The 19127-nt window shown below is 36.8% G+C and overlaps 1 protein-coding gene and 2 long non-coding RNA genes across 4 annotated transcripts in view; 1 reads left to right on the top strand and 2 right to left on the bottom strand.

Annotated features, from left to right (window-relative positions):
* Positions 1 to 7025, bottom strand: part of LOC102806748 (cubilin-like) — a 43173-nt gene extending 36148 nt beyond the window's left edge. Inside the window, exons 1-4 of one of the 2 annotated variants that reach the window (XM_085500721.1) lie at positions 6491 to 7025; positions 5527 to 5723; positions 4306 to 4356; positions 336 to 475 (exon numbers count right to left, since the gene is read on the bottom strand). In XM_085500721.1, the coding sequence (XP_085356847.1) occupies positions 336 to 475; positions 4306 to 4356; positions 5527 to 5671 (336 nt within the window). In that variant the 5' untranslated portion in view covers positions 5672 to 5723; positions 6491 to 7025. The remainder of the gene's footprint in view (positions 1 to 335; positions 476 to 4305; positions 4357 to 5526; positions 5724 to 6490) is intronic. The other variant, XM_006816805.3, reaches the window with a different exon arrangement.
* The window catches only part of LOC146741308 (uncharacterized), a 109037-nt gene that overhangs the window by 42507 nt on the left and 47403 nt on the right, over positions 1 to 19127 (top strand). The gene's annotated exons all lie outside the window — the stretch shown is intronic.
* On the bottom strand, positions 15688 to 16448 carry LOC144352404 (uncharacterized). The gene is made up of 2 exons (XR_013420609.2): positions 16371 to 16448; positions 15688 to 15865 (listed from the first exon to the last, which is right to left on the bottom strand). It is a non-coding gene; the product is annotated as an uncharacterized LOC144352404 (long non-coding RNA).

Genomic DNA, 19127 nt, shown 5'->3' with positions numbered 1-19127 from the left:
TAAATTGATAACTTCATAAAATGCAATCGTATTTTGAGATTACAGAGGTACATGGAGACATTTAGATGTAATCGCCGTACGGTATCAACAAAGTTTATAAATTATCTAATGGTCCATGCAGATATGTGTTGCCATCGCAACGATTTTTTACAGTGTTTATACTGGTGCAATGCTGCACACTGTAGCTACACGCATTCACATTGACTTATTTATTATATTTCAATGTAAGGTTATATTAAATAGTATCTATAGTATTGGGGTCACTGTGTGTTTACTGTGAATGGGCAATGTGGCGTATTAAAGAGCGCGGCATGTGTGCGTGTACAACTACTTACCCATATGGCTGAGCCCAGAGGCACTAATATCGTATACTGACAGTTCGAGTTTGCGGGGTACAGACCGGGGTAATTCGGCGACGTCACCTCTCCAGATAATGCCGAGTATCTTTTATTGCATGCCGGATCAACTTGGGAATCTAAAAAAACAAACCATAACAGTATAAATAGTAAACGTGGCAATGTTGAAAATATGCTACAGTGACAACTCGATCAGGAGAAGACCGCATGGGAATATGCGGTAAATACATTCTACTCCACTGACCTGAACGCTTCAGTAATCTTCGCTATGTTTATGTTGTAATTGAGTGAGATATTTTAACATGAATTTATGTATAATTAAATGTGCAGTTGTGTCAGTAAAGAAGTCGAAGAGGGCTCGGTTAACGACCGAAAACGCCGATAATGAACAGAAAATGGCAGATAATCTCATACCTATATTAGGTATCCAGTTCAAACGCAAGGAATTAAAATATATATATATATAATTTTGCGGGAATTGACGTAAAAATTTACGATTTTCGTTAAAATTGAAGTAAAAGTTCAAAAGATACCCACTCAATACATTACACTAGTAGACGCTTAATTTACAGGCAAAATCACAATCACTGAATGAATCAACTAGAGTATTTTCACTTAAATTGATTGAATACAACAACGTACTAGTACCTGCTTGGGTTTCTGAACCCTAAACAAATTATAGCGACGTAAATGTTATTTCACAGTTAATTTCGTCACCCGTTATTTTCCAGGCATCTAATTAATCAACCATTATTTATTATATATGTAATTATGCACAGAAACACAGCTTTGGACACACTGATGATAACATGTAACATAACGTTCGCAACTTCCGTATCTTATTCACAGAATTCACGACGATAAAAGTAAACAAAACGACCATCGTACTGTGATGCCATTTCGTCACATTTTCCCCGATCAGCATGCGTATTTTCACTTTTTGACAAAAATGCAGGCCCGTAGTTTGGGGGGGTTCGGTCGAACCCCCTAATTTTTGGAAGTGAATAGATTTATTATCGTAGATTAGAACATAATAAACAAACAGTATTAATTAAAATAATTATCATCGTTTAAATCACTTGACTCAGTGAGGTAACTATCAGATTCAGCAGCTGATGTTAAATATTAAAACAACATTGAAAAAAATAATGTAATGGTAGTCATTCTCTGAATGATGTGGTGGTCCTGAATAGGGCCGTTTGTCTTGTGCGAGTGTTCGCTCAGTTAGTAAAGTGTTGAACGGGATTGACAAAACACGACACTGTACTTTCCTAGTTTGGTTCATTAGTTTTGTATTTTTAAATGATGGCATATATACTTTTTGTTGCAAGTGTATCAGCCAAATGTAGTCAACTTATTGTATTAGTACGTGTAGCCTGTGTTATTGGACAATAGTGTATAGCTACGGATTTAACAGATCATTAAAAAAATGCCGAAGATTTATCATCACGAGTTGTATAGGTCGAAGAGCTCCTTGCAGCCAACAATTTACCCCACTGTGTTGCTAGCACTGAAACTATGCGACGAATCATATTTTTCAAACATAATTTTTTACACGTTTTTTGTTTTGATGTCTTAGAAAATTTACTATATTTTTAGTGGGTTCATAAAAAGGAGATGTAGTCATTGAAGTCCATTGAGACTGCTGCTAAACTGCCACTATATGTATATTATTTTACCGCCCTCTAAAAACAGATTTACAATGAACCAAAACATTTACATACTGTAAGAAACATATATGGTATGCCATTGGTTAGTGCATTTAATTTGTTTGATGCAATCATTGTGCCAGCTATTTCTTATGGTAGCGATATCGGCGTACAAAAATTCGGAAATCGAGAGGGTACAGACAACATTTTGCAGATATCTACTTAGCGTGAATAGTTGTACTAACAATGTAGCGATGTTGAATGAATGTGGAAGGCTACCATTATGCTGTAGTTGTTTTAAGCGTTGTATCTCATATTGGTTAAAATTAGTTGAAGTAAAAAAATAGCTAGAACCCCAAAACATGTTATATCATGCTTAAACGATTAGACAAAACCGGCAGACTTACTTGGGATACCCACATAAAAATCGCCTGTTCAAATATGGTTTCGGCATTGTCTGGTTTGAAAAACAAGTTAGAGATACTGCACATTTCTTAGAGATATTTACTCAAAGAATAAAAACAATTTGTCAGCAAGAATGGCATGCCTCAATTTCACAATCATCAGGCTGTGCACTTTCGGAAAAATCAAAGTAGTATTAAAACCTGGGAGATTTATTGGCAAGCAATTATAGACTAAAATATATACTGACGAGTTTTTGCTGTTTTGGCCATAAACAATATTGAATTAGGTAGATACACAAAAATATAGTTAGATCAATAAATGTTTAGTTTTTGCAGTGATATGCTTGAATTTAGCATGGTAGAAAATGAAATTCACTTTATTTTTATATGTCCATTTTAAATGATCTAAGGGTTGATCTTTTGTCAAATAATGCAATATGCAATTTTGCAAATACTGACAGTCTGGGCTTACTTCGTCGCTACACAAACTGCCACACCATTTATCAACTAGCTCTGTGTCTTTTAAAAGTTTTCGAGCGACGAGGTGAATATTAATCCAGCTTAACTTAGTACCGTATGTTTATATGAATGTTGTATTGTTTTTAAAACGTGCTATGCACTTTTCTACTCATTACATTTTCTACGATGGGCTGAGGCCCAGTACAGAAATAAAATTACATAATACAAAATTGACTAATACTAAAATGAATAATTGTAGACAGATTTCGACATGAAATCGTGTCACTTTTATGTGCGCTAACATCTGCGAAGAGCGAAAAAAACTCGTGAGTAGCATTCAACCTTAACATGCTTAGACAATAATGCTAAGATACGTATAGTCTTGTCTTTTTTGTGTACAACATTTTGCCGTAGTGGATCTAGGGTGTGGATGCATTTGTCTGTGGGTGGGGAATGGCTCAGGACCCCTTCTCTAAAATCATATGGTAAAATAGTTCAATAATGTTATGTGAAATAACTTACCAACGTAACACAAAGTAAACCAATTGAATTTAAAACCGAGAATATAAAAATGCCTGTAACAGAGCTCAACGACACTTTTTTAATATTATAAAATTCACACGTTTCACGTCAAATATATTATTTTTGTTTTCGAACCCCTTATTCAAAAGTGCTGGCTACGGGCCTGAAAATGTCGTGCATGAATTATTATTAGCACAAGCACACGGAGCTACTGTGACAAGATTGCTCAGATTTTGTCTTACTTAACCTAAACACACACGTTAAACAATGGTATTATTTTGTTCTTTTCACTGCGCACGCCTACAAAAATGATTGGACAATTTCGAAATGTGATCTGTTGGACGTAATTCGCTACTATGTACCAGTATGTTTTCTTGTTGGATGACATCCCTTGTTCCATGTCCTTTCATACATAAGGCTTGAACGTAACATATTGATATGACGTACTCGGAACTACGTGTACCTACTCGGGAACCGGTGTGCTCGTTCACACTCGGAATTAGCTACTCGGGGTCACTACAAGAATGACGCAATCTTAAAATGCACTGTGCTCGTTCAACGCGAATTGTTTCTCCTCCGATATCTGCTTAGCCGATTTCCGAATCGTGAGTCGCAGGTAAGCGTGTTCAACTAATCACGATTTTATCATTTTGTCATTTAATCTAAAGCTCAGAGCTACTAATGAAGCTGTTCATGTCGAGCTTGAAAAGTAGATTAAAAACAATGAAATTAACATTCATTTAAGAGGGTAATTAACATGAAAGAATCAAAATAGAGAAAAATATAGATAAACATCTGAAACATGATAAAGCTAAGTGGGGGATATAACAGATAAGACTAGCCACGGTTACTAGTAACCGTGGACTAGCTTAGTCTATTTTAGGAAGTTCAATAACAAGATAAAGAACTACGAACCATATATGAAGTCAGTGACAGATTTTACGGAGATCTGAAATTCAAGACGAGCTGAATTAAAAAGAAATTGGGAAATTAATACTTATGAAGACTGCACTTATGAAGGTTGAACAGAAAATGATAAAACTCTGTGGAACATTTTGTTCTTTGCTACAACTGTTTTGCACACGGTGCAGAGAGATACGCTAATGATGGAGACAAAGAAACCTTACTGAATAGGGGAAAAACAAAGGAAGGAAATACTCAGACAGTAGACAAACCTATAATGATGACATTTGTACAGCCATTGACAGAAAAGTCAAACAATTCCTTATCAATTCCAGAAAAGGTTTTAGACAAACCTAAAACTGTGTTGTTGTACATTTTTTTCCATTATAGCAATATTTAATATTTTTCTTTTTTTGTATTTTTTCCCTAATTCCAACATTTGAACCAATTTGTTGTTTAATTTATATTGTGATGCCACATTGATTTGTAATTTATGCAACTCTTATTTTTTATTCAAAAAGCGTTCAACAATTACAAAAATAATAATACTAATTTATTAAACTTTATTTTTAAACGGGAATAATATCATTGGTACATCAATCCACAGTTATAGAAAACGTGATAAATAGTACACTAAATATTGCATAAAATACTGTCTGCATAATATATCGCCCCGACAGGTATTTAGTAAAATAACACGTTAGTTTCTCTTTTCAAGAACACGACGCCAATTGTCTACGCCCGGGAGCGAGTATATCACTTGGCTCGCATACACCGTGCCCTGAGACATGTAGGAATATCTTGTTGACGCCGAACGTGGCTACTTGCCACATGTGCCAAATATGTATATTTGTTTACGCCTTGATTATGTTCACGTGACCGCTGCTACTGCTGATAGCTAATATGCAGTATTTATACTTCATTGTACTAAGACGGAAAACAATTGTGTGTTCGAATGGCGAGTTATATAGTTATATGAGTGTAATATATTAGGTGAAATACTAGACGCAATTCCTAATAAATACACGTCGCCATACCCATAATATACACATAACGGTCTAATCGTCCAAAAACAACATTGGACGCACTTATCACACTATTGCCTTGAAGGTATTTGCATATAGAATAATAATTACACGAATCTTCAATATTAATCAGGAAATGATGCAAACTCGAAACCCGTTTCTCAGGCAACGGCGAGTTGAATGGCAAACAGAGAAGAGATTGACGTACCCAGTTCTGGTGGCAACGATGTATACAGAGTAGTCGGGGTTCCACTGCTAACACAAAAACACCGAATAACTGCAATCAAAAGAACGACTAACACGGGCATGCTATCTCTATGGCAACGGGAGAGCAGCAAAAAAATGTCCGCCATATTGTTCGCTTCAGACAGATCCTCCAACGTCGGAGCGAGTCAAATAACTCTCCTGTGAAAACAAAGGCGATACATTAAGCTGATGAATTGATTCATATTATCGAGCGATCTTTCGGCGATCGAGAGAATCAATTAAAATATTAAGTAATGAATCTGTAATAAAACAACAATATATCACTATGCGCTGAAAGCCTGTCGATACAGCTGAGATTCCCTTTAAAAGGTTAGGCAAGTTGAAGGCGTGACACGAGTTTACACACAATGGGAATACTACATCAATCGCAGTTTTAGTCGGTGGCCGAGATTGAGCGTACATAACTATTCCAATCAATACACGTATTGAGGCTGAGATGGGCAGGTCGAAGACCCCGTACTACGCTTTTCGCTTTAAAAAATGGATTCTCGTCTGTCGTGACGCAGTGTATTGTATTATTATCTCAATCTCTCAGTTCTGGTTATAATTGTTACTCGACTATTACATAATCTGAATATTGGACGAGTGGGAATTATGTCGCAATTTGTCCATTGAGAAATAGAATCACTGGTACACTTTACTCAGAATCAGAGAGGGATAGAGAGCTAGAACATGTACGTGGTTTAACATAAGCACATGTGCAAGAATTAATTACAAGCACAGTTAGTAGAACAGAAGGGTAAAGCTGTGACATCACGGCACTGACAATGTGTCAGTTATTAGATTCGGGAACACCGCATAAAATCACGTAATCCGGATCGATCGCCCATAATAACAGTGTGTTTTATTATAGAAGGAGCACAGAGAGGACTCGGAGAAGGTATGAGAGAGAAGATGACACTCACCTTTCCTGCCTGTTAGATGAGTCGATGGTACGTCTCACCACTAAGTCATTTCGTCGCAGTATATCTTGAGAAGCTATATAGTTTGATCGCCCGATCTCTGCTCACCACACACAAGGAGCGATACACGCAGTCTGGGAAGAAGTGCTCCGATATCGTAACTGACCTAATCTGTACGATTCAACCACGCATGCTCACCCAATTAACTAACTAGATTGTGTGTCGGTTTCCCTCGGCCGCAAGATGTGTTTCCTAACCCTCCGTTTCGGCGCGAGATTTATCGAGAAGACTGCTTCTTTAACTCAGATGTTTTTATCGCTGTTCATGGTTGTATTATGAATCAATCACTGCTAACCCAGGGTGTCGGATGTAATTACGACGCACATGTGAACGCCTTATGCTTCTTGTGTATATTAACTACGTCATTATTGTTAATGATGTGGGGTTCGGGGTGTATATATATATTTAACAGAATAACCTACTATGAATTTCAATGGCGTTTATTTGTGACTATGAATAGCATTAGAGGAGTGCGGCGTGGTTGTTGGCCGTATTGTCATGGAATAATAGTGACCCCCACATAGGGATCAGTATATAACGCTGTAAAACTCAGACACTGGACAAAGCCTTGATTTTAATTGTTTGCTTTTTTTTACTTCATTTAGCAGGACACTTAAAAACAAAATTAGACTGCCACTTAATATCGTGTAACTTATATTAAAATTCATTAATACCTGTTCTCAGAAAAATTGGACCGATTCATATTATTATACATATTGGAAATACATATTGAAACAATACGACCAACCATAATGTGAGCACTAATGTTACGTTTTTTGTTTTAGTTTTATTCTTAGTCAGTATATTTCCTCGAAAAAATATTTATAAACGTAACAGCTGGGTTTGGGAGTGCATTGTTCAGTTAGTATTTGAAATTCAGACCTTTTTAAAATATGACAATATTTATCGATGTTTCGGGTTTATACTGTAATCACAGATAAATTAAATGTCTAATACTTTAATGTTGAAAAGCGTACGTACAACAACACGCAGTGACATTTGGCTGTACTCTTATATAACAACAAACATAAACATAGGAGTAATAGGGATTATTCCTTGCTTCAAGTTGTCACTCTGTACTAAACAGCTTCAGCCAAGCTCCGGTAAAAACGCGTTTTCCCGAACTTACAGGTCGATTATGTCGTGCCAAAGTGGATGTATGTGACTATGAATATCACAGCAGTGGCTGTGTGTAGTATTTATGACAATAAATAGTGTACGAGTTGAGATTTTGGCGGATAAAAGTCAAAAACACGAACCGGGGAAACCGGCTTACCAATAAACACCGTTTAATAGTCATCTTTTCACTGTCAATTGTAGTAGTAACGCGCTGTAAGTATTTTGGAAGTTTAATATTTATAACAGAACACCTATTTGTTTAAATTTGAAAATATTTATATACTGAATAAGTGATTCTCAAAATCTATATACACAATGTACGATTGTGATTTGTTGCATTTAATATCGATAACTCCGAGTCGGTGAAATTACGTTTTCCGCAAATGAGTAAATAGTACGTACCAGTAGTTAAACGCGCGGGCGCATAATTCATTAATTTGTCGTATGATACGTTTAACTCTGTAGGCTCTATGGTTTTAACCAGTTATCAAGAAAACGTTTTGGTTGCATACGACTTATTTACCACTTCTGTGTCACTGAGAATGTTCTAGAACCGTACTGTGTCTGGGTGGAATATTCTATTTATTTTTTTTGAAACTGGTTGAATAGGTAATAGAACACTGTAGGAGGCAATGGAAGGTAATGAAACATTCTAGAAATTTGTAGTAAGTTCAAGACTCATTATGTATGCTGATGTAATGGACTATTTATAGACAGTGCGGGTATATATAGGGGAGTTGTTCAGCACTGAGATCACATCGGAGATCTCGTTGAATTGTATTGGAGTTTAAGTATCTAGTTATTGGAGTAGTGGAGTTTTACCGCGTTATTGTACTTGATGTTTGCAGAGTATAATAATACCAGTACCAGTTGAAACCTCATCTGTTGGCTCCATATTCGTATTTTATCATCGCCGCCAGGGAAGTCTTTCTGTTACTGTTGCCATTTTGGTATTTGAACCATCACACCTGTACTATACCAATTACGGTGATATTACGTTGCGTGTGACAGTTTTATTTTAAAGCCTGGCGCACACGAGAGCTATCAGCTCAGGCAAAATTCATTCGTGGCTGTTTGCTTAAGCAAATATCTTCCGTGTGCGCGCAACTTTACGCAAGATTTTAGTCACTCGTGGCGAAATGGTGAATATCTATTGTGTTTGATAAATTTCGCCACTCGTGGCCGAATGCTTTTCGTGTGCGGTGAAATGAAAGCTATCTGCTTACGCGTACTCGTAAGTGCGCATGCGTCGCGAATGTTTACATAACAACAAAATGGCTGCGCCCACGGACTCGGAATTTGTGAATGACGCTCTCTTAGAAGAGAGTCTTGTTGACATTTGGCCGGATTACCCTTGTCTGTATGATGTAAGGTCAAAGGATTTCAAGAATAGGGATAAGAGGAACCAAGCTGTATCTGAAATTGCAGAGAAGCTCAATAAAACAGGTATATTATGTAATTAGATAATACCGGTAATAATTTTGTGAAATTTTTACGCATCTCAATTTTTTGCAGGGTTACAAAGTAGGTTTCAAAAGCAAAATTGAGTCTCATCTCAATGTTCTTAATTTTTTTTTCCATTTTGTTTTAATCATGAGTTAAGATTTGTTGTATTATAGCAGCCACAGCTATTCTTTGTTCAAATATCTCTTTATAATATCTTCTCATAGAAAATCAACAAAAGTTGATAGTTAATTTCATCATGTCAAAAATTAACATTTAAAATGCACAGATGCGATATGTAGACTGAATATGTTGGGAAAAAATAAATAAAAATAAAAATCTCTACTGAACTGAAAATTTTAAAACATTTTTTTTTTCTTTGGCTTGATAATGAGATTTGATGTTCTCCCTTTACCTGTTGCAAGAAAACGTAAAGTAACAGCCAGCCTCTCACTTGCAGTAATAGAGCATCTCATTGTGGTGTCCTGTTTAGTGATAAATGGGCTGACCATTTCTAATACGTCTTGAAAAGACTGTTTATCAAGTCGGTGGTACTGACGAAATTTGTCAGGATCTTCGGCATTCAACTCCTGTATGAGGTTGCAGTAGGCTCCTTGGCTTTGCCTTCTCATAACCCATGACCTTGTCCATCTCCTGCGACATGCCGCTCTCAATCGCCGACGCCGACGGCGCAAAAGCAGCAAAAGCAACAGCGATATCTCGTCATCTTCGGATGACGAATCGGTCCTACTCCATTCCGTGGGCGCAGCCATTTTGTTGTTATGTAAACATTCGCGACGCATGCGCACTTACGAGTACGCGTAAGCAGATAGCTTTCATTTCACCGCACACGGAAAGCATTCTGCCACGAGTGGCGAAATTTATCAAACACAATAGATATTCACCATTTCGCCACGAGTGACTAAAATCTTGCGTAAAGTTGCGCGCACACGGAAGATATTTGCTTAAGCAAACAGCCACGAATGAATTTTGCCTGAGCTGATAGCTCTCGTGTGCGCCAGGCTTTAGGTTAATTAATGTTAAGATTAAAAAATGTGGCAAAAGTATCAATTTCGGGAATTCTGAAAAAAATATACACATTTTATAAAACATTTTCATTTCACTCAAATCTTACTTGTTACTAAGTAGTTGACTGTCGTTACTATCTTTGCCATGAAACTGTCAATGAAACTGCTCTTGTATTGACAATTGTATATTCATTGGGGGTGTCCATGCTGCAGAATAAAACATGTGCATTGACTGCGCCCTCTAGCTACAAAACGCTTTATTGAGGTACTTGGGTACAAGTTCACATGATCGCTAGTGTTTTGATGTGTACAGTAGAGGGCGCGAGCTTTAATAAAGGTGTTTTAAACGCCCATTTACTTGCAATTTAATATTACATAACTGTTTCCATATATAAATTCATAATATAATATGTATTTAAATCTGTCATTTATGCATGACATGCTTATTAACAATTTAACGTTCAACCCAACTGAACAAGTTTTGTTTTGTCTGCCAGGTCAGAGTTCCCGATATTGAATTCCTCCATATACACAAATTCACCGGGGGGGGGGGGAATTTGAAATTTTACATAGTGGGGATACTTACTTTACTTAGTTTCAAATTATCTCTGGGAAATGTGTGTATTCCACTACGTTCATTTTATCTTACCAAAATCCAGTGTGAGACTCAGTGGGAAGAAGCACAGATAAAGAATTCCCTGTTGGTCGGTGATCTGCCAGAGATTCAGGCCATCAGTGACAGTAGGAAATGGGGGCACAGCTAAAGGATTAGCTTAAAAAAGCTAGTTTTAAAATAACTTTAAAGCAGAACTTTAATATGCGTCGTTTGCATGATCACGTGATTACCAGGGATGTGTCTCTCGGTTAAAGCCTTGCAAAGTCGCCACTACTAAATACAATAAGCAAACATCATATTTATCAAATTCCTGTAATATATGCTTATAAACTCCACCCTAAACATGCAAGTTACTATTTCTAAACAATAGTGAAACAGCGTGTGAACTGAATGTCCAAACGTAAAGTCGCTATGCTAACAGCGCTATGTCTTGTTCACCTGGAAAGCCGGAGAGTTAGCCAATCCCCTGGTCTGAAGAATATGAAGGCCAGTAGAGACTATCTCTGAATGTAACTTACACTTGGGTGACTGTATGATGTCCACCACCACATCTTTTTTTAGTGTCTCCACAATCAGTGAGAAGCCTGAGACAATGATGGGAGTTGCATCAAATCCTGCTTTTTTATTTTTTTTTTAAAATCAAGCCTAGTTTTCAAGAATACAGACATGTTAGTTCAGTCTGAACTGGACACAAGCCTTCTCATGAATAATTCCCACAAACTCATTAGTTATCTGAGTTGCATCATGATGGTTGGACTGGAGGACAAAAAAAACCGTTACATCTCTGATTAATTGATCACAACTATCATGCCAGCCAGACTAGATCTTGGCGCACGATAAAATCCATTCCCCAAAATACAAATTTCTGGGATGGGATTGGAAACAACTTCTTTACGTTTACAAGGAACCCCCAACAGACAGAATCTGTTTTATCTGAAGGACTGCATGTCTTCCCGCTGATCCATGATCAACTAGTCATCGAGATACGGATCCATCCTTATTTACTTTGCGATGTACGTGTTGTGCTACATTGAACCTGAACTGGCACATAAAAACTGGTATTATATTCCTCGAATCATCGAGTGTAAGTATTGAAGGCTTTTTGGGTGAATCACTACAAGCAGATACGTGCCTTTGTGTTCAAGCGACACCAAGTAATCCCCTGATGTACACAGCATCATAACTCTGAGTAGTTTAAGTCGCACTATAGGTACGACCATGATGGCGCTATTCATAGTTCGGATGCGATGACGTCATACGGGGCGGGATAACGTCACAATGGGGAACCGTGCATAGATTAGCATAAATTATGACGCCACAATGGGAATTCGTGCATAAATTAGCATAAATGAGCGACCATGGCCGTAAAAGAGGTTAATTTCAATGAGGATGACGTCACAATGAGATATTGTGAATACATTTGCATACATAAAATAGATTTGAATACGAGGTCGTAACGAGGTCATCGTAAATACATTTGCATAAATTACCATAAATTTTTTTTAATTATTTTTTTAATCGGATTTTTTAATTATTTTTTAATTGGACGAGCATGGACGTCACGAAAGATTTTTCAGAATGTATCGTAGAGGGCGCTCACACACACACACACACACACACACACACACACACACACACACACACACACGCATACAGATGTCCCATGAATTGTGGAGCCACCATTGAATTAACTTTTAATATAGTTGAATTAACTTTACTATAGTTGCGATATGAACTCGATTAAAACGCGTTCCTATATAGGGTTGCGTTTTAATTGGAGTTTAATTAAACTCAATTACAATGCAATACAATGGAGAATTGCACTTTAATTAAGTTTAATTAAACTAGAGTTGAATATCCCGTGACTGAACATAGAAATGTTTGCGAAGCTTAGGTTTAGTATCGGGGTAAGGTATGGTATAATTATATTAATATTAATATAACGTGAACCATACCTTCCCCGATACTAAACCTAAGCTTCGCAAACCTGACTTAAATTCGATTAAATATTAATATAAATTATGAAACATTGTGGAGCCACCAATTTGGGGCTCCACTTGTACAAAGGGCTCCACTTTGTTTGTGTATGTCTGGTCCACAGGCTCCACTTCCACGTCTACACCAACACACACACACACACACACACACACCCACACACACACCCACACACCCACACACACACACTAATAAATACACGGCATTTTGCAAACAAACGGAGTTTATTGCACAAAAGAAGTAAACGAGAATGAAATATTGACATGGAGTATACATTTATGGCGTGGTTGAGTATTTTTTTTAACGCCACGAAAAAAACATACGATGTGAGTAAAAAAAATAGTTGCGTAGCGTATAAATGTTTAGCGTGATTAAATAATTCTTAACACTTCGATAATACGTAGATACATGTAAATGTGTGGCGTGGTTCAATTTATTTTAACGCCACGAAAAATACGAGTACATAAACGATTCCATTAAAAACACGGAAAAGAGAAAAGTCAATAATAGTAAACAGTGAACAATAACAAATAATTCATTCTATATATACATATGTTGTTCATTTTTACATTTTTTACTTCCTTTCAATGAGTCAAGCAGTCTGTACACTTTTTTTTATTCCATCGCTCTAATCTGTCGTAGAAGAAGAAAAGAGAAAGAGAGAATAATATTAAAGACCAATAGTTATATAAAGGAGGTATATAAGTTATGTGTTGGAAATTTAAAAGTATGAGTCACAGGGTAATACTGCAGTCATCAATCCAGTAAAATGCAAAGTATGCAAAGTATGCAAACGTACAGTTTTTTTTTTTTTTCAAAAATGGTGGACTACGCTAAGATGAGTTAAAATATATAATTACCTGATCGTTTCACAGAATAACTTTTGACATACATAACTAGTAGCTTCGCGGTAAGTGGCTTTCGCGGTAAGTGGGTTTCGTGTTGGGCGGGTCTCGTGGAGAGTAGGGCTTTGTCACAGTAACTGGTCTTTTCATCCTTGTTGAGAATTAAAGTTTTATGTTTCTTTAACAACTTGCGCTATTCTGGGAATACCATCCTTGGAAGCTATTAATTTGTTACAAAATAAGACCCATGCTCTGATAATGCCCATAGTTTCAAAAACCAAGAAACATTATCATTATGATCTTATTGCAAAGGATAGTTGAATATTGTTTATTAAAATTAATAATCCCCATAACTGTTTTCCAATATAGATAAATTATAGTACGTAACGGATATATAACTTAGTCTCAACAATGAAATAAAAAAATGTATATATATATATTTACATTATTACTAATGCATTGCAATACAACTAATAAAATTGAAAGAAATTGCAATATAAAATATTCCGTCAGTAACACTTCTAAAAGGCGTATTTCACGGTCAGTATTATTTACGAAAATATTTGTTTATAATTTTATAAATTGGCTTGGCAATTTCCACCCCAATTAGATATAATGTGTACATATTTTAATGAATAAAATTAAAGAGACACTAACAAAAATGAAATATTAATTATTGGTGCTCCGCTGGGATTGGCCTTATAATCACTTTTGTCGTTTTGTCTGTGTGTGTGATTTCCAGTGTTTTCACGTATTATTTCTTCTGTGATTGTTTTGGCTTGGCCGATTTTACTCAAGCTTTGCAGGTAGGTCACACCTTCACCCTACTTATTAGGAACAATCTGCCATAGCAACAGCCAAAAAAATATTTTTGTTTTTTTTGGATAGCTTCGTGCCAAATGTATCTCTTTTTACAAATTTGGGATAAAACACCTCATACCATGGAAGGTACTAACGTACATCATGCTCTGACATAGCTCATTCTACTCAGCTTGAGTGTGGGCACAAAGTTACTATTTGAATTTTTGATATCTTTTTTCATTACCGAGAAATTTGACCCCAAAGTTGGGGTAACTTTTCACCAGCAACGGCTTTTAACTCCTCTGTGATTTTTTTGGCTCGCTGATTTTGTTCATACTTCACAGGTAGGTCGTACCGTCACTAATTGAAAAAAAAAATCCTGGCCCACCACTGCCATTGCAACAGACAAAAACTGATTTTGAATACCTTCGCCCCAAATATATTACCTCCTACCAGTTTTGTAATAGCAGTGTTCAGATGATCATGCTTTTTATTTTGGCTCAGATGATCATGCTTTTTATTTTGGCTACTTTGCGCGCTGGTAAAAGATCACCGACGCCGACGTTGTTACACTGTACCAACATAATCCCAACGCAACTTTGAACTTTGAATGAACTGTAAATGCTGCCTTCATTCTAGAAAATACTATCGCAAAACGGTTGGAAATTTAACAGCAGAATACGTCCTAGTAATAAACTAAGTGACTTCTAAAGACTGAATGGTTTTTGCGAACTTCGTATACAGGACCCATTTAGTTATAAACTGACGTTAGCTTCACGTTCATGTCCTACCATGGAAACAGTCAAAAACATGTTGCTTGTTGCTACCGGCTTGTATTGACTATGTCCCGGACTGTTTACTAGTACTTACTTGTCAGTGTCTGACTGTTATATACAGCCCAGAACACGTCAGAATAGTAAAAAAAAAAAGTCAGTAAATGTCAGTTGCCCGTGCCTTGAGAGCCGCAATCTGATTAAAATCGGATGTAGTGTACGGGCTTTAATTATTTTGGCTATAAACTTATTTTAATTTTAATTGTTATTCCTTTTGTTATTAATTCCTTTTTATTTTATTATTATTTTACTTTTGTTTTGTGTTTTTTTTAATTCCGCCCTACCTACATCTGATCCGACGCCTATGTAAGTCCCGTTCAAATCTCGCGTAAGTAACAGCCAATCACAGCCCCCTTTTATACAGGCTGTCGGTTGCTTACTTTTCAGTGGTAGCGATACTCTACGGGCAATCTTTCTGTACATTATATTTTGCCCACTTGAATAAACCATTAATAGAAAATTGCTAGTATATTTTTATTTACAAAAGAAATTCCACAGCATTTTACAATTTTTGTCATTACATTGAATATTTTTTTCACTTCCAACAAATGTGTACACTTCCAGATACATCTTCGCCAGCCAAGGTTCGTTCATTCAGTCATCGCTTCAATTTTACATCAAACACTGAGCATAATTATCTAGAATGGAAGCAAACAATAAGTAAATCGTAATGATTAGAACACTGTAAACAGCTATAGTAAACAATGCAAACTGATTTTAAATTGTATAACGTTCACCGGCCCACGGCATCAACGCAGAAAATTGGAGCAAAAAAATATTTCCTGATCAATTGCAATGTGTTCCAAATAAAAAATATTTTATTCCAGTCCAAATCAGCTCAATTACTTTAATAAAGAGTTATTGTATAATGTACAAAATGTTGACACATTTCGATGAATATTTAGAGCTACGGCTTCAATACCGTAGACGATTTTGGCCCGATCGTCAACAAAACATCACCCGTCTCCAGCCTGAGGGCAAGCTACTGGAAAAAGACACCGGTGTTCGGTCGAACCGGTGGAAACAAAATCGCCACTTCCAGAATAACTACGCAAAATAACGATCTAAACTCGAACCATTCGAGCCACAATATTAACATAAAAATGACTGTCGTTGCATGTACCATTAATTAACTAAACTTACCGAAAAGCCGTGTTATTCTCGGTCGCTAACGTCGGTATAATCCGCCATTGAGTGTGTTTGCCACTCTGCCCGGTGACGTCATTATGTGCGCTATAGAAGGAGGTCTGTGATTCGTTGACTAAAATCGTCGATAGTAGGTCTCGTTGAAATCTCGTTACATAGGCATCGGGTCAGATGTAGGTAGGGCGGAATTAAAAAAAAATCACAAAATCAAAATCAAAGTAAAATAATAAAATAATAAAATAAAAAGGCATTAATAACAAAAGTAATAAAAAATAAAATGAAATAAGTTTATAGCCAAAATAATTAGAGCCCGTACACTACATCAGATTTTAATCAGATTGTGAGAGCCGTTGAACCAAAACAATCTGTCACCCTTCGCCGCCCACAGCATCGATATGATTTTATATTGCATAGAAAAGAACACTAACTGCAGCTATCCCGGTCACCAATCGAATCATCGATCTTCATGATTTATGCACAACTGGTATTTCCATCTATTTGCTTAATGGTCTGAACTTTAAAATTGTCAAGTTCGAGAGTGTGTTTTTACGTACAGTGACATGGGGTGAGAATACCGCCAAAATTAGCTTGGTGTCATTATCTGAACATTGTTTGGTTATTTGGTCTTTATTTAAACATTAGTTTGCGCTTATTCCATTATGGTGTTATTACTGCAGCATCGTATTGCCATTGTTTCATTATTTCAACTTTATTTCTTAATTATTTCATTACTGTGTAATTGCTACAATATTATTTTGTCATTGTTTCATTCTGTTACAATTGTGTCGTTATTTAGACATTATTTTGACATTCAATTGTCATAAGATTCGGTTATTTTCACGTCCAAATGTCTTGACATTCGGTTCGCTTGACTTGCGATTCCCTCAACATTTGGTTCGCTTGACTTGCGATAACCTCAACATTCGATTACCTGACCTACATTAGCTGACCCCGCTATACATGTAGTATTCAATCCATAGTCCCGGTCCGCCTCCGATAAAGCGTTGCTCATGATGGCAATGTAGCCTTTGTAAAAGTTAGCAGGAATTTCTAAATTATGGCCGTTTCATCAACATCCAGGGAACTGACTGAGGTCGTCAGAGCCTGTCGTGACGAAATATCAAAGGCCGCAAAAAAAAAAAAACTTGTTGTTGACACGACGCGCTCCTAGCAAAATTCGCGAGAGATAATCCGACTTGATCATCAGATGATGACCAGAATGTGCCAAGAACCAATCACAAGACTGGTTACCGTGCCGTGAACTCGTGAAATTTGAAAGAGCAACTAATATTCTTCAAGCTAGTATTATTTTTATAAATTTTATTTTTCATTTTTTTCGCCTGTTTTTCCAGTTTAAAAATGTGAGCTGGCCTGAGCCTTTATCCCTTGTCTATTTTTTGTAGGGGGCGGGAAATATCAGTACTCCCCCCCCCCCACCCAGTGGGTCGGGCAGATTTCTTAAAAAAATTAACAGGGGAACTTTTTTTAGTGGATAGGTTACTTACAGCCAAAACAGTTGAGCAAGGCTAACCGAGTCGTGACCTCGATGTGGTTCGTAACCAGTCTTGTGATTGGTTGTTGACAAATGCTGAACAGGCCACGCCTCCAACTGTGCCGTGCGTTCGGGCAACCCGTTAGGAATTCCTAAATGGAGTAAATTTGTGTAGTTTTCTTGATTTATTCTGCAGATATCGGTAAAATATAGGTAGGGCTTTGGCGAAATTTGAAGAAGCAACTAATATTCTTCAAGCTGGTATTTTTTTTATATTTTATTTTTCATTCTTTTCGTCTGTTTTTTCGAGTTTAAAAAATGTGAGCTGGCTGGAGCCTTCATCCCTTGTCTATTTCTTACACTAGATACGAGCCGATACCCCCCCCCCCGCTCATAGAGACTGCGTATTACAGTTGATTATAGTTCCTGGGCTCCCTGTGGTGCATCAAGGAAAATAATTTGCATGCAGTGAAAAAAAACAACGCAACGTTTTCAATGACAGCAGTTGTTTGCAATCGTCTGCCTTCGTTTAGATCATAAACGGACTCAAGACTTGTGGTCTACGATCGATCAGCTGGTATTTTAACCACCAGAAATGAAATACTTTGTAACAGTTGCGAAAAGTAAACAAAAACGGCGTTGGTTTCGACACATTGTGAGATATCAAAATTTGGATGATAAACAGCAAGTGATATTCCAGAGATGTAGTTGAAATTGAAGCAAAGGAGTGACCCATTAATCCATGAAACATACTCACACATATCCGTACATATCATCCTGTTTTGTGTGTGAGCAAAGCTGTCATGCACACAATCGGAAAAATATGTTATTACTGTAAATAATTTTGAACAATAAAACTGAAAATAAAAACTATGAACAGTTAATAAGGAAAATATGTGATTTGCTATGCGTTTCCAGAAAATTATTACAAGTCCCAGAAGTGCATACGAGTCGTCAAAACGTACAGTTTGGTGACAGAACCCAAATGAGAAGTCTGGAGTCACAGCGAATACTCTCTAGCGAGTCACCCCTCTAAAAACGTCATTACTGTGCCAATGACATTGAAGTTTGCTCTTCCATAAAACAGCAGTTTCCATCTTCAAATAATCAAAATAAACTTGATACCCTGGCGAAGCATGTCTATTGTTTCACAACGACTGTCCCAGGGGATTTTCGTCTTCCCAATTTCTCAAGATAAACGTCCCAGGGTTGTTTTGTGTACTAGAATGACATGTTTATTGGCAGCATTTCTTGTATTAATT

This window comes from Saccoglossus kowalevskii, chromosome 6, assembly GCF_978046115.1.
Source record: "Saccoglossus kowalevskii chromosome 6, keSacKowa6.1, whole genome shotgun sequence".
In the NCBI taxonomy this organism is placed as follows: domain Eukaryota; kingdom Metazoa; phylum Hemichordata; class Enteropneusta; family Harrimaniidae; genus Saccoglossus; species Saccoglossus kowalevskii.
The sequence above is the reverse complement of the archived record's forward strand: the minus strand, read 5'-3'. Positions and strand labels throughout refer to the sequence as shown.